Here is a 10,755-nt window from a genome sequence, read left to right on the forward strand (position 1 = left end):
CACTAGAAGATCATGGCAGTGGTAAGCATTTCCACCTCTCTGGTCATTTGACTCCTTGAGAAAGGCACCCAAGAACTCAATTCCACAATTAATGATCAGACAAGAAGCCAATTGGGTGAGAAAAATCTCCCTAAACTCATAGATCAAGAGCCATGACTCTCACTCAACAAAATCCTTCCATTGAAAATAGTCAACAATACCTTCATAATCCTTTTCCTGTTTTACAGAAGGATTGCACAGTACTACACCAGAGAATACAGAGAGGATAGACACTGCAGATAGATCCTGACCATCCCCCAAGGAACAGCTGCACAGCTGTGGGAAGACAGCCAGTCCTTCACACCATTGCTCAGCATGGAGAAGACTGGGCAGTGAAACTTTGTCATTTCATCAAATCTGAAACTGGTCAGTGGTGTGGAGCCTTCCATCAGAACCAGCTTGGTCAGGGTGAGCCTGGGAAGAAATGTGAGTGGCTCCAAGTGTGATGAGTGTTTCAATGATTCATGAAGCCTCATGAACCACTGACTCATTCCTACAGGGGAGAGGCTGTTCAAAGGTAAGGATTGTGAGGAAGTCTCCCCCAGGCTCTTAAGATCTCCAAAACATAGGTGCATTCGTTGAACACTCCTATGGAAGAGAAACAATTCAAGTGTGAGGTGTGTGACCAAGACTTCAAACAATCATCGATGCTCGTGAAACATCAAAGTATCCATCACAGGAAGAAACGTTTCACATGTGAGGTGTGCAACAAATCATACTCCAAACCATCGCACCTCCGCATACACCAGTACATTCACACAGGAGAGAAACCATTCAAATGTGAAGTCTGTGATAAAGCTTTTGCAACATCCACAACCTTCCTGTCTCACCAACATATTCACACAGGAGAAAAGCCATTCACATGTAGTGTGTGTGAAAAATCATTCTCGCAGACAGCACACCTCCGTCTACATCAACGCATTCACACTGGGGAGAAACCATTCACATGTGAGGTCTGTGACAAATCATTCTCACATTCATCTCACCTTCGCGTGCACAAACGCATTCATACTGGGGAGAAACCATTTACATGTGAAGTGTGTAACAAATCATTTTCAGAGTCATCATCCCTTCGCAAACATCATCGCGTTCACACAGGGGACAAACCATTTACATGTGAGCAGTGTAATAAATCATTCTCACAGTCATCTGGTCTTCGAGTACACCAACGTTTGCACGCTGGGGAGAAACCATTCAAATGTGAGGTTTGTGAAGAGGCTTTTGCCAAATCTAGCACTTTCCTGAGACATCAGAAGGTTCATGATAATTAGAAAGCCTTAAAAGAAGAGATCACATGATAATTGAGCCTGGAAGCCCATCAGCAGCTCCACACTGGAAAATAAGACTTCAGGCCTAAATTTCAACAAAACTTTTGCAACATCTTGCAGCCTCCTGACAAACCAGAAAATTCACACAGGGAGAAACCCAACAGGTGTAGCGTCTGTGATCAATCTTTCAAATGGTCATCAAACCTCTTCAAACACCAAGTCATTCCTGTGAATCAGAGGATCCCCACAAGAAAGGAATCCTTCACATGTGAGTTTTGTGGTAATATTATGTGTTATCTTCAACTTCTTATCATAGAGGAGAAACCCTTCAAATATGATGTTTGTGAAATGCAATGCCCTGTCAAAGATCCAGACTTTCATAATAAAATGGGTTAACTTCTCTCCGAGCTTCCTGTCAATGAGACTGAATTGCTGACATCTGTTGAATGATGGAATATCTTCAGACAGACCAGTTCAAATGCGAAGTCAGACGTAGTGTTTTGAATGGTGATAACAGTTCAGGTTTCAGACTGTGAGAGAGTTAAAGATGTTGTTTTCTGAAACTTTCTCAGGCATCTTGTAAAAATATATACTAAATTCAGAAGAGTGGTCGATTATCTAGATTCTTCTCCCTCCATGTAATCTTAACTCTCCAAGTGGCAGACAGCTTGAGGCCCCGTTTTTTACAGAGCTCTCTGATATCAGAGGAGACTACAGTTAGTCACCGATCCAGCTGAAAAAAAAGCCTACGTCTCGAGACTCATAAAGAACCAGTACAATGGTGGATGATAAGACCAAAGAGTTGCCTACTGCTAAAGGTAGTTAGGCCCCACCTGATATATAAGAAGATGAAATTCTCCAAAACCTGAAAGACTACATAGAGCAGCAGTTTGACTTACACAAGGCCTGTACAAAGATCAGACAGAAGTATAGTACGTCCATGCGACAGTTGCCCCTGGACGACATTAAAAGGATCTGGGGAGAAACGACCTGTATGAAGGAGAAAGAACGAGTCAGGTGGTCTCTGGTCCTCATGGGACAGGTCCAACAGCGAAACAAGATCATGGCGTGTTCCCACTGTGAGCGAGATTTGACCAGTACTAAGAGCCAACTGGAAGCAGTTTGTGAAGAACCGGTAACACAACTAGCAGACAAGAGGAAATGCACCAGACCTTGGCCAGGGTACCCCTGCTTAAGTCAACTAGCAAGTAAACAACAGAAAGCACAGAGGCGTGAGGCGGATTTAGAGATAGATTCAGAATCCTCCAGTGACTCTAATGAAGAAGGTGTCCTGAGACTCACCCCATTGAAACCAAGATGAGCTAAGGTTAAATCTGAAGAAACAAAGAATAGCAATGGGATAGTCACAGTCACACACAAGCTGTTTTATCATAAACCAGCGGATCCTGAGAAAATTGATAAATGGTCTAAAGAGCTACCACCTCCTAAAAAGGGGGGGTTGAAAACGTGGGAACAGTTGGAATGTTTAAAAGGCATCTGCATCCACCCATCTTACGGAGTCCAGATTCTGACCTTGATGACATCTGGCCGAGAGGGGAGGAAATTGGGTAGGACGGTACAAGAAGCCCTCGGGGACGATGAGCAACAGGTAGAGGTCAGATGGGAAACTATCAAACATTGTTTTCAGGAATTCAATCCTGTAAAGACAGACTGGGGAATGATTGCAGACTGTCAACAGAAAGGAATTGAAGAAGTGTTGAAATACGACGAACGTTTTAAAACTGTTTGGTTAGAACACTCGGGAAGGACCCGAAGAAATGGATACAAGTACCATCTGTCCCCTGAAAGCCATTTTTGTCCTGGGTCTGAAGCCAGAGATGTCAAAGATACTGAAGATATTCCTACCAGACTGGAAAAGTAGAGGAATGACTTATGCAGACCTGGTAGGTCGGTGCAAGCGATTGGACAGGCATGTCGGAGCTAAAGTTCGGACCATGCAGGTCACCGGAGGGAAATCCAGAGAACTGGACAAACAATTATCCTAGGAAGTGTCACTGTTGTGGAAAAGAGGGACATTTAGCCAAGACGTGTAGGGCATAACAAAGAGGCCGAGGATGGTGACGTCTGAAGGAGAATTCCCCCCCGCCCCCACAGAACAAGTCCCTCATTGGAAGAGAGCCCTTTGGAGAGACTTAAACAGCTCTCCCAACAAAAAGAGTTGCTTAATTTGACAAAAAACTAGCTGAACCCACCCTCACCCTCTCCGCACCTCTTCTTGCACCAACACAACGAGGAGATGGAATATGTATACTTATAAGGGTGAGCAATCAAGATATAGACTGTCTCCTGGACACAGCAGTGGAATTGACCCACCTGCCTCTGTGTTATGGACATTCTTTGCCTTTGGATGGTAAAGTATGAACAGCCCGCGGAGCTAGGGATGAAGGCCTGACCATCCAAAGAACACATCTAGTATCCATAGAACTTGGTCCGCATGAATTAACAGCGTCAGACTGGGTGGGCTTGGTGGAATAAGCTCTCTTGGGAATGGACATCCTGACCTAAGAAAATTTCTCGTTGCATTTTGAGGATGGCTGAGTGACACAGTCCATGAGATGTTTGAAAAAAAGAAGAATTGAAAGAACACCCAATCTGGGCAAAGGATAAGAGCGATTGCGACCTACTCCGTTTGGAACCGCCTTCGTTTACTGATGTCATCCCCCAATGCACCAAACAATATCCCATCAGCTCAGCCTCAATTGCAGGAATTTTGCCTGTCATCCAACAACTAGGAGAACACGACATACTGGTGAAAACACATAGCTCCTCCAACAGCCCTGTCTGGCTATTGCAAAAACCTGACATAACTTGGCTTTAGAAAGATTTAACCAACGCTGTCAGTTCTGCCTCTTGACAGGATTCGGCAGCCTGGGGTGATCCACCAGAGGGACAACACGATAACATCCCAGTAGCCTGGGTTTATGTTAAGAAAATATATAAGGAACCATATGGGAAGAACCCTACCAAGTGTTGCTGACCACCCAAGCCACAGTAAAAGTCCAAGGGAAGAAAGCTTGGACACACGTATCACATGTTAAACGAGCAACCAGTGACTGAAATCGAAACTTGTTAAGGACTATAATGTTTGATCCAAAATGTGGAAATTTATTGCATTACTAACTGTCTGTATTTTGAGTGTTTGCTTACTAATAACTTGCCAATCCCTGCACCAAACCGAGCTAGTGTTTCCAGTGACCCCTTAAAACCCATCCCTTTTAATAGATCCGAAATGGCAGAATGGGTAATTCGCCAGAATACCTCCTTAGAGATCTGGCATGACTGGCATGGCAGTCCACTGCAGAGGCAGGGGTGTATTGGGTGCGCATGACTGACCCCTGAGAGCAGTGGGAATCAGTGGGTTACAACCTGACTGCCTTTCACAGGTAGTATCAGCCTAACTACAGCACATCACAACAATCTCCTTTCTTGACCCTTACTAACACTTCTGGAATGGGGTGACCATAAGAAGGGATATGTTTATGTAAAGCCCAGATGAGAGGGCAGGAGATGGGATACAGCAAGGTTGTTGGTTCTGCCATCCTGACATTCCAAAACCTCACCAGCAAAGGTACTTTCCAGCAAAAGTGGTATCCTGAGATATAATTGGGTTTACCCCTTATAAAGGTACTTATTTGTTTGTGGCCATAAGGCCTATGCCTGGTTACCTTCATCACGGATGGAATCATGTTATTTGCGCTATGTCGACCCCTTTGTCCGTCACTTGTTCTCCCTACCTGGGATACCCTGCTGGCAACAATTCAAAAGGGCCATTACAGAGACAGGGAGATTCTTTGCCATCTTGTTCCCCTGGTACAGGACTGCAAAACTGGCGAGGGAATCTATCAGTATGACAGGTGTCCTGGAATGGATATTGCAGAGGCCTTGGATAACATAAGCGCTGAAATGGTAGCTGCCTGTAAGACAGTGCTGCTAAACAGGCTAGCCCTTGATTGGATACTGGCTGAAAAGGGAGGCACTTGTGCCCAAATCGGGACCAAATGCTGTACTTATATCCCAGACAACTCTGAAGGGATCACTGACGTAGCAGCATATGTCCGAAAAAAGATGGACAAACTCAGGCAACCCCTATCTCCTACCTTATAGAGCTGGGCGATTGATTGACTGTGTTCACTGGGGACATCACTGGTGCCAGATATAGTGTTACTTGTTGTTGTAATTCTCATTTTATATTGTTAGATTTTGTTAGTTAAATGTTGCTGCCAACAGGCAGCTACAGGTGAGACGCTTTGGCATTTCTAGCAGACCTTGTCTGTGCCACGTGCCCTATGTCTAAGCCAACTTTCCCTTGTGAGCTTTGTGACTCACTTAAGGGAGAGTCAAAGGGAGAATTGTTAGGGCTGCCCATAACTGAGCAGCCCAAAATGGCCAATGGCTGCCCATGACTAATGTAGCAGAACATGGCTGACAGTAGTTAGACACCTCGGGAAAATATTTGCTAATGTAATCTTCACAAGAAGAACAATAGTAGCTCTGTAGATCCAAGGTAACGGAACTGAGATAGAATATGCAGTTGCAGTTGTTTATGCTTAAGACATAGATAAGAACATTTCACATGGCGTTTAATTAGTGACTCTCTCTTGAATTAATTAATCAATCTGTTGCAATACTAATAGTAGGTTTTAGTTAAGATCCTTCAAATAATCATAGATATAGATTCTGAAGTAGTTATGGATTCACCTATATACAAAAAAAATCACTAGGGAAAAAGATTCAAATAAAATTATGAGAACAAACCAGTCTCAGGCAGTAAAAGCAGCCCCGATACCATTACAGGGAGAAATGAATCATAGATACAGAAACTAGCTGATAGGGAATACGCAAGCTATTGTACATTGAAGTTGCTGAGGGCAGCAGAATCTCCGTTGAGTTAAGTAAATTAAAGTTACTATCAACAGTTAAACTTTTTGCCTGCCAAAACAGTCCAATCAGAGCACGAAAGCAAATAAATTACTGAGCCAAATTGCTGATATAAAATGCTGCACCAAAGATCCAATCACAGTTGGACAACTCAGCTCTGCTGACCAATAGTATACAAGGGGGTGTGTGCACTATGAACTTGAGCTGTATAAAATAACCTACTTAGAAACTTCTTGTGAGCCTTTTTGCTATGAAGATCTGAAGCCATAACAAACTTGTGTCACAGTAAAGGTTGCCTGAACCTACCACCGGACTCAGACTTTCATTGAAACTATAAGATCTAACAGATAGAATATCTTCAGACATACTTCATTTCAGATGTGAAGTCAGTCAGACATAGATTTTTGAATGGAGAAAACAGTTCGGGTTTCAGACTCCAAGAGAGTTAAAGATGCTGTTTTCTGAAACTTTTTCAGGTATCTTGCAAAAGTGTAAATCAACTCCAGAAGAGTGGGTGGCATGGTGGCTTAGTGGTTAGCACTGCTGTCTCACAGTGCCAGGAACCCGGTTCAGTTCCAGCCTTGTGTGACTGTGGAGTTTGCATGTTCTCCCTGTGTCTGCGTGGGTTTCCTCCAGATGCTCCTGTTTCCTCCCACAGTCCAAAGATGTGCAGGCTAGATGGGTTAACCATAATAAATTGGGATTCCAGGGAGTGGGGGGGCGGGGGATGCGTTCTGGGTCTGGGTCGGAGTCGGATGGCTTCATAGTGTGGGAACAGACTCGATGGGCTCAATGGCCTCTTTCTGTGCAAGGACGCCTCAATTCTGTGTGGTTAGGTGATCACATAGGCCTGTAGTTCTCTCAAAGTCAGTTACTAAGCTGTATTTTTTTTCCAGGTACTTAAGGCAATAAGCCCTATTTCTTAACTCTTCATTTCTTTCATTGCTTTTCCAAATTTACTTGATTTTCAGAAAAATAGTAGGTGACTTACAACACACATTAAACGTTTGACCTCAGTAATTACTACTGTACACAGCTCCAATACAAAACACATGGTATTCCAAACACCATTGAATCCAGAATGTCCAAACAGTTACATATTCCAGTTTCTCATTGTCCTTAGTTATTAAATATGTATGCCAACACTATTCATAAGAAGATTTTGATGGCGAAATAGATGGCGCAAAGTTTGATAAATCTGGAACCTAATACACCACATCTCAGAAAACATTGAAAATGGAGTTATGGAGTCATCTTCCAAAATTCTACAGATTCTGGAAAGGTTCCTGCAGATTGGCAGGTAGCAAATGTGACATCACTGTTTTAGATAGGAGGGAGAAAGAAAACAGGGAACTACAGACTTTGGTACATCAGTGATTGGGAAAATGTTGGAATCTATTATAAATATGGTAAATGGATATTTGGATAACAATAATCTGACTGGGTATTGTCTGCATGGATTTGTGAATGGGAAATCATGTTTGACAAACGTGTTAGAGATTTGGGGTTGTCACCCCAATTGATAAAAGCAAGTTGGTGGACAGAATATACATTGGTTTTTAAATTTTCAGCGTTTGATAAAGTTCCCCATGGGAGTTTGGTTGGCAAAATTAAAGCACGTACGATAGGAAGTGATGCTGTGATATGGGTTAAGAATTGGCTAATAGAAAACAAAATTGGAATATAAGTGAGATTAATGACTTTGGTAAGCGGAACATATGTGCAGGGTATTTCTTAAGTGATAAGAGGTTAGAAAGTGTAGATATGCAAAGGTACTTGGGTATCCTAATAAATCAGTTACTGAAGGCTAATGTGCATCTGCAGCAATCAAATCAGAAGGCTAATGGTAGATTATTAATCACCCTGTTCAGGCAATGATGCCATTGCTGCAGGGTAGGTGGGACTGGAACCTAGGTCCTCTGACCCCGAGATATTGATACTACCACTACACCACAACAGCCCCTAAATTATTCATAATCAGCCCTATTGTGCACATTTTATGACAACCTGAGCAGCAGGTGGGACTTAGACCTAGACCTGACCAAGAGGTAAGGACACTACCAGAATCACTAAATTTCTTTAAACAACTGTTCTGGGTGAGTTATGATTCAGCTCCAGGGTAGGTAGAATTTGAACTCAGACCTTCTGTTCTGGGAGGAGGTCGGAACATTACTACCTAGCTACAAGATCCCTTTTGATTCAGATTTCATAAGCTGCCATTGTGGATTCTGAACTCATATTCCGAGGTTATTTGCCAGGTCTTCTGGAAATCCAGTGACATTGTTGCTATGCCAAAGACCATATGGCAAGGCAAATGGTACCTCATCCTTTGTCACAAGAGGATTTGAATATAACAAAGTTTTTCTTCAGTTGTATAGAACATTGGTTAGACTATACCTGTAATATTGTGTGCAGTTTTGTTTCTTTTAACTTAGGAAGGATTTTGCCATAGGTGGAGTGCATCGAAAGTTGACTGGACTTGTTCCCTAGAGCCATGACTGTTGTATCAAGAGAGTTTGGGGAACCTGGACCTGTATTTTCACCAGTTTTCAAGAATGGGAGGTGATTTCATTGAAACATACAAAATACTTAAAAGGATAAACAGGTTAATTATTGGTAAGAACCTCCCTCCAGTTGGGGAGCCTAGAATCTGAAGGCATAATTTCAAAGTAGCAGTTAGGCACTTTGTACTGAGATGAAGTTTTATTTTACACTTAGGGTTGTCTATCTTGGGATTTTTCTACCCAAGACGGCTGAGGAAATCCAGTCATTCAGTAGTTCACAGTACAGATTGACAGACTGCCAAATACCAATGGTATCAAGGCATACGGAAATAGTGTGGGAAAATGGCATTTAAGTGGATGATCAGATTGAATGGTGGAGCTGCTTGACAGGCTGAATGGCCTTTTCCTGCTCCTGTCGTCCTATCAATGTTCGCTCCCAGGAAGAAACCCTATCTGCGGGAGGTCTCTAATAAAGCCTACGCAGTGTTTGACCTCTTACAACATCAGCAAACCTACATGGGAGACAACCCTTTCCACTGACATGTGCCAGGATGGTTTCACCATCTCCACACAGTCTTGGAGCCAGGTCACCTGCTTCTGTTGCACTGAGAGCTGTCTGTGTCGTTTACCCTCCAGTGCTCACACAGGGGAACTCTCGTCCAAAGCACTGTCTATCTCATCAGGGTCTGTCTCAAACCTCTCCCACCATCAGGCCAATCGTTTCAAGAAAGTCAACTTAACCTTTGACCTGATCATCAAACATCACCAAATGAAGATGTCAATATATATTGGAGCTCCTGATTACATATAGATGCCACTGTTTTTATGGAAGGATTTCCTCAGCCACAGGAAGAAGGTGATTCAAGAGAATATGTGTCAGGATGCTTCCTGCTGTGAAATACTTCAGTAGAGTCTGCAGCATGATTATATGGAAGTTGTGTAGAATTAGTGGGGAAACCAACAGTTCATAAATGATTTAGATTAGTTGTAATTACACAATTCAAGTATATTCATAAACATTATGTTCTGCATAAGTTTAGCCAATGCAGATCCTTTCTTTATTCACCTGTGGGGCATGGGCAACACTGGCTGACCAGTATATATTGTTCAGCCCTAGTTGCTCTTGAGTAGGTGACAGTAAGCTGCCTTCATGAACCAATGCAGTCCACACACTGTGGGTTGATCTACAATGTCCTTAAGGCGAGAATTCCAGGATTTTAACCCAGAGACAGGGAAGGAGTGACATTATATTTCCAAGTCAGGGTAGTAAGTGCTTGGAGGGGAGCTTGCAAATGGTGATCTTCCCATGTATCTGCTGCCGTTTTCCTTCTAGATGGAAGTAATTGTAGGTTTGGAAAGTGATGTCTAAGAATCTTTGAATTTCTGCAGTGCATCTTATAGATAGCTCGCCTTCAGTGGTGGAGGAAGTGGATACTTATGGATGTGGTGCCAATCAAACATACTGCTTTGTCTTGGCTGATGTCAAGCTTCTTGAGTTTTGTTGAAGCTGCACCCATCCAGGCAAGTGGGGAGTATTCCATTGCACTCCTGACTTGTGCCTTGTAGATGGTGGACAGACTTTGGGGAATCAGGGGGTGAGTTACTCCACTAGCGTCTAACCTGCTGTTGTAGCCATTGTATTTATTTGTTGAATCAGGTCAATGGTAATCCTCAGGATATTGATAGTGGCGGATTCAGTGATGGTAACACCATTGAGTGTCAAGCATCAGAGATTAGGTTGTCTGTTTGTTGGAGATGGTCATTGCCTGGCATTTGTGTGTTGTGAATATTACTTGCTACTTGTCAACCCAAACCTGGATATTGTCCAGATATTGTTGCATTTAATCATGGACTTATTAAGTATCTGAGGAGTTGTGATTGGTACTGAGCATTGTATAATCATTGACAAACATCCCCACTTCTGATGTTATGATAGAGGGAAGGTCATAGAGTCATACAACATGGAAACAGACCCTTCGGTCCAACCAGTCCATGCCAAACATAATCCCAAACTAAACTATCCCACCTGCCTGCTCCTGGCCCAT

General features: G+C 43.0%; 1 protein-coding gene across 1 annotated transcript; it reads left to right on the top strand.

Moving 5' to 3' along the window:
• Positions 1 to 629: 629 nt before the first annotated feature.
• Positions 630 to 1,310, top strand: LOC109917762 (gastrula zinc finger protein XlCGF49.1-like). The gene is made up of 2 exons (XM_048593774.1): positions 630 to 908; positions 993 to 1,310. The coding sequence occupies exons 1-2, from the start codon at positions 630 to 632 to the stop codon at positions 1,308 to 1,310; spliced, it is 597 nt and encodes a 198-aa protein (XP_048449731.1).
• Positions 1,311 to 10,755: the final 9,445 nt, after the last annotated feature.

Source organism: Rhincodon typus, unplaced genomic scaffold, assembly GCF_021869965.1.
Source record: "Rhincodon typus isolate 14 unplaced genomic scaffold, sRhiTyp1.1 hic_rhity00003863, whole genome shotgun sequence".
NCBI lineage: Eukaryota > Metazoa > Chordata > Chondrichthyes > Orectolobiformes > Rhincodontidae > Rhincodon > Rhincodon typus.